General features: G+C 32.8%; 1 protein-coding gene across 2 annotated transcripts in view; it reads right to left on the reverse strand.

The window, feature by feature from the left end:
* Positions 1-6,063, reverse strand: part of SUPT3H (suppressor of Ty 3 homolog (S. cerevisiae)) — a 524,788-nt gene that overhangs the window by 162,585 nt on the left and 356,140 nt on the right. For both annotated transcript variants that reach the window (XM_011986846.1, XM_011986847.1), the window contains one exon: positions 4,235-4,374. In XM_011986846.1, coding sequence (XP_011842236.1) covers positions 4,235-4,374 — 140 coding nt within the window. The remainder of the gene's footprint in view (positions 1-4,234; positions 4,375-6,063) is intronic.

A 6,063-nucleotide genomic window follows, 5' to 3' on the forward strand; every position in this document is an offset into this window, starting at 1 on the left:
TTTCTCCTTCACTTGTGAAACTTAGTTTGGCTGGATATGAAATTCTGGGTTGAAAATTCTTTACTTTAAGAATGCTGAATATTGGCCCCCACTCTCTTCTGGCTTGGAGAGTTTCTGCCGAGAGATCTGCTGTTAGTCTGATGGGCTTCCCTTTGTGTGTAACCCTTCGTGTGCAGCCTCAGCCTCCCAAAGTGTTGGGATTTATTAAAGTCTTTTTATTTCCCTTGAATTAATCAGTTAAGGATTGGGATGGTATGTTCTAGTCTCCATAACAAATGTGTTTCTCTGACCTCTCCCCACACTACCAGAAGCTTTCAATGCTCTGGAATTTGATGATTGACAGTTTGCACCTACTATATTTTCACTATAGGTCTATTTTTTAGTAACATAAAATTACTGCCTTTATTCCATTTTAATGCTTCTCTCCTTAAATTCTCTTTTCTCTGAAATTGATATTGTAAGCACCAGTATTACAGGGTTTGTATGATATACCTCTGATTGTTCTTTAACTTTTACCTTTTAAGTAATCTAGAAAAATTTCATTTCTATTTCTATATATGTATATATGGGCATAGTGTATAAATGTATGCAAACGAATTGGCATATATAAATGTATATGCAAATATAAATGTATATACATACATAGATATATACATACATGTATTTATTATCTACATATGTAAACTACATATATCTTTGTAGTATATAATTCTATCTTCATTTCATAGTCCTATATATTCTAACATTTTTAAGAGTTTCAGTTTTTAACTCAACCTTTTGAACTCTTCTGGTATTTGTGAATGTTTATCTTACTGGGATTAGCCTTTTTCTTTAATGTTAAGTCTTGTCTAAGATATTTTTGGACTGTTAGCTTTACAGGCATTTTATTTTCCTTTTCCTTATAATTAAAAGATATCATGATAGGTACAAATGGGAATGGTAGAAAGACTTCAAAAACAGGAGAAGATGGACAACTTCTACAGGCATCCACCTATCTCTTCTTCAGTGAGTTTTCTAGTCCACTTACCTCCAAAAACCATCCTGGGAGTCAAAATCCCCAGGAATCATAACCATGCTACACTTGGGCACAACTGAATGATACACCTGATTTCTCTTATTATTCAGCCTGTATAAGAAACTATGTTTTCAAATCTATGGTCAGTTCCTTTCAGGTTAAGCAAATTCAGACGACCACCTGGCACCTTATTCAATTTAATGCTGATTATCAACAAATTTTAAGCTGCCTTAAATGTTATATGTATCACTCTGCTTTTCTCTAGATTCCATTATTAAGCCTCTGATATGAAAACATGAGATACAAAGTCCCTAGGGATTTTCTGTACCCCAAACTGTTTAAAAGCTCTCTCTCTGGTAAGCTCTAATCTTTGCTCTCTTGTTTACTTTTATCAATTTGAGATTAGTCTGAAGGTAGGGTTCTCTCAACTTTTTAAGCATCCATTGTTTACATCTCTTTACAAATTTAGTGGTTTACAAGACTAGATAGTTTACTTGATTAATGACAAACCTGAGCTTCTCAGGTTCCTCTACAAGCAGCAAAGCAGGTTCTTAGGCACAACTCTTCTGTGGGTGACCACAGTTCCTCACTGACAAGAAAACTCAAAGCTATTTGAGACTTTGGTTGACACAGTCACAAATTATTTGATTAGATGAAAAAATTAGAATGAAAGTAACATTAGACACACCTGCCTTATTTTGGGATGGAGGTGGGTGGGGTTGGAGGGAAGCTATTGTTGTATGTATCTGCCTGCTTTTCTTTCTCAGTCCCTCAAATACACTAAAACAACTCTGAGCACTATTTAATCTTTATTTGATCATTTAAAAGGAAGTTCTGAGATCATGGATCGCTACTATAGGTATACCCAGAATCTGGTGCTAGAGAAAAGTAAATGTGTAAGAGTTAGCTAACTGTCACGATGATGAACTAGTAAGGCAAAATGGATGCAAAAATTCAGACTTTTTTTTGTATTTCAAGTCACATAAATTAATAGTAATTAAGTAAATTATGGGTGAAACTAAAGTCATGCACACATACATCAGCTGAAAACAACAGGAAAGGACTGAGACTGTTTTTTGTATATTTGCTCAATGTTTTGAGAAGAAGCTAGAATACCAAGTGAGTTTTTATATCTATAAAGAAGAAAGAAAACTAAAATGAAGCCTGTTGGTAGGTCCATACCATTTTCATACATTCTAGGGGAGAAGGTAGTAAACAAAGTTTCTGCAACCATGAGTGATGCTTAGAGGAAAATTAAGTCACTGAATGATGCCAGGACTGATTATTCTACTGAACTTTAAAAGCAAGAGATTGCAGTCTCTGAGTCCAAAGTGGTTTCATATGAACTACCACAGTTGTGGTTTACTCTTGAAACTATAACCTATCAAATTAGAAGCAGGCAAGGCCTATGCTCTTAACGGTTCCACTTTCTACTGTCCCAGTTAAGTTATGTCTACAAGCCCAGTGTATTTTTTTTCAGTTAAACTGTTATTTGGATGAGTAGAATACAAAAGCTACTGTTATGTTGGCCAGAGAAGATTTTTGTTATGATATAAAGCTTAACGAAGTTGCCAGTCTTATGTTTATTGTACATATGAAGACTTTCACTGTAACTATTTTTATCAACTTCTGATATTTTATTATCCTGGTTACCAGTATGTAATACATAACTATAAAGAAGAAGTGTACAGACTGCATGAGTACCCAGGCTTTTTCTACCCTGCATCTCCAGATATTTTATTGACTTTAGAACCCTGCTGACACCCATTTTTCTAGGTCTACAGTAGCCTGCTATTATAGAGCTACAAAACGTTCCGTTTCTTCTCTTCTTGATTGTGGAATGCCCTTTTAGGAAACAGGTTTGGCTAGCCAAGATTTTCCCATCAAAACTGAAAAGTTAGCTGCTCAATTTTACTAATGCTTTATGTATTATGCTTTATTCCTTAATGAACCTTTCTCAGTGGTTCATTAAGAAATATAAATATATTTAAGAAATATAAATATTTCTTAAATATTTATATTTATTTAAATATAAAAATATTTAAAAAATAAAGCATAAACAGTATTTGCTCTTTAAGTAATGCATCATAAGTGAAACCATGCCACTAAACAACCATATCCTGTTTGGGCAATGATGACATCAGAAATACATGTTTATCATCTGCTTTGGACAACTTAGCATGTTTTTGGCCCAAGGCAAAGTTGAACTAAAACCATTTGCAGTTGTCCCAAACCAAGATAACCACACATTTCTAAAGTAATTGATACCTAAAAGAACACTGCCTTTAGATCACAGTGCATGATCTAAGCATGCTAATTCTTTAAAGGTTGTTGAAGTTTATAAAGCATATATATCTACTGGACCTCCTCCAAAGCTTAACATAAAATAATTATATTTTCAGCATGCATAGAAACTATAATAAAGTTGGCACTTGGCACAATCTTTCGTAATTCTGAAATTACTTCTCTTGCCCAACTGAAAGAGAAGGGGAAAATGGAGATTCCTTATATGTGAAAGTATGATAATAGCAATATGAACTGTGAAAATACTGTCTTATAATTTGGAAGGCACTGAAATGAAACAAACCATTTTACTTTAATTTTTTCCTTTAGTGTTTAAAGAAATAATAATTTTATGTATAGATAGCTAAGGTAAATAGAAGACATATAACTTTCAAATTAATTGTTAAGACATATCCAGGGAATCCAAATAAATGTCACTAACTTTGTCTTGCAGTGATATAAAGCATGTAATTGGCCTGGGTACTACCCTAGCTAGTAAGTCCAATCACAGTCTGCAACTATAGCCAGAAGAACAGCTCTTCACACTATATATGCCAGCATAAAAGCAATATGACTTAGTTTTGTTTACAAATAAAACTGGATGATTTGAAACAAAAAAGGTAAATATTTAATTAGAAATAAGCTTAATAAAATAAAATCAGTAAATGTCAGATCTAGAGTAGGGAAACCTACTCATTTTAAAAAAAAGGAAATAAGGAAAGGAAAACAGAAGTCATTTCCCAAAGTTGATGCTGAAGGTAGATCTGACTCCCACTTCAGGGGTGATCATGATCCTCTGCACATCACTACTGTCAGACATAAAACCACTGACTTAGAGATTTCAGACAACATTTAAAGAACATGAGAATAGAACCAAATAGCATAGGCACTGCAGTGGTTGTTCTATTTCTGTAAAAAGGGAAGAATGTACTATACCTCCATTCTTTCTTGTTTAACTTCATCAACTTCGTCATCTTCAAACATTGCTAAAAGTTCTCCTGTCTGGTCAATAGAGTTGAGGAAGTCCTGAGCAATTTTTTGTCTTTTGTTCGTATTATTGCTGCCACTCAATTTGTCTTCATGAAGTCAAGGGAAAGAAAAAAAGAAATGTTCTCAATAGGTTTACATTGGCACTAATTATTACATGTATTAAATATAGTATACCAAATTCAGAATTGGAATTCTCTGAAAATAATCTTAAAAAAAATTCTTGCATCTAAAATAAAAGTCATACAGAATTAAATCATTTATTCATGTCACAAATTAGACTGAGAGGATAGAACCAAATGATCAATTACCAAAATAAGTGTGAAAGGGCTAATTAAATCCCTTATAAAAAGCAGAGAGTGGTGTGCTCAGATTTGGAAAAAGAATATTGCTCTACAGTTAAACACCTCTGAAATGAAATGACAATACAAAAAATGATGAGTAAGGATATGCTAGGCAAATACAAGCTAAGAAAGCAGAACTGGTAACATTAACATTAGAAAATACAGTTCAAGACCAAAAACACTAAAGGAGGCAGGGTGAAATAGTATCTAATAATAAAAGGAATTTTAAATAGCCATAAACTTTTATGTACCAAAATAATAGCAAAATGAATAACACAAAGGAAATCTTAATAAAAAGCACAATTACTGTGAGATAGCTGAATATATTTTTCAAAATTTGACAACTTAAGGTTACAGAAGATTTAAAAAACATTTATCTCTAAGCACATTAACAACTATATACATATAAGAATCTATATTATTCTCTTAGGTCCATAGATCATTTTTCTTCATTTTTATCATTTCTTTTAAATTTCTACATCAAAAAGTTTTATAAATATCTATAAATTAAAATATATTAAAATGATACCACATATCATTTTTGCTTGATTGTTCTTTCCCATTTGCTTCCCTTTTATATGATCAAACTCCAACTAAAGATCCTGTAACTCATATTACTACTACCCAATATGTATTCTCGATGCTCATATATCCATAAAAATACATTCATTTATAGAGCTGTTTTATTCATTTATGCTTTTTAGAAAAGGGTTCTTATGATATTCCTTCTATTTCTTTCTTGTCTTGCACTTCATGTTTTTTTGTCAATTATGGAGAAAAATTCCTCCAAGTCAACGGTAAAGCCCTGATTCTTTAATGGTTGTGTAATATTTGACAGTATATACGCACCACAGCTTTCCAGCCAATCCCCTATTGATGGGCATAAACTTTGTTTCAGGTTTTTGCTACCCCGGGGAAATGCTGTAATAAACATCCCATCCATATGGCATTCTGTGTGGTTGGCTTAATGTTTATGGTATAGATTCATAAGGATGGAACTACTGAGTTAAAAGGTACAAACATTTTAATGGAGGTTAAGAGACTGTTTACCAGTGCACTAACCCTTCAAGTTTCCAAGAGTAATGAGGAATGCTTTTCCTCTCCATGAGAAAAGTCTAATAAATGTAAAGTGATATGTCATGGTGATTAAAATATTTAATTTCCCTAATGAATCTAAACATTTTTTCCCCATATGTTTGCCAGCTATCTGAATAAGTCTTTCTGTTAATTGTCTATTTTTATCCTTTGCCTATTTTCAACTGGGTTGTCTTTTTCTTAACAATTTAAAGGGCTCTTTTATATTACCCCTGTGTTATCTGAGTTAAAAATGTTTATCCTAGTCTTTCATTTGCCTATGAATTTTAAAGCATCTTTTGCCATTAAAAAATTTAAAATTTGCCAGGTATAGTGGCTCATGCCTGTAACCCCAGCACT

Source organism: Mandrillus leucophaeus, unplaced genomic scaffold (assembly GCF_000951045.1).
Source record: "Mandrillus leucophaeus isolate KB7577 unplaced genomic scaffold, Mleu.le_1.0 Scaffold3, whole genome shotgun sequence".
NCBI classification, from domain to species: domain Eukaryota; kingdom Metazoa; phylum Chordata; class Mammalia; order Primates; family Cercopithecidae; genus Mandrillus; species Mandrillus leucophaeus.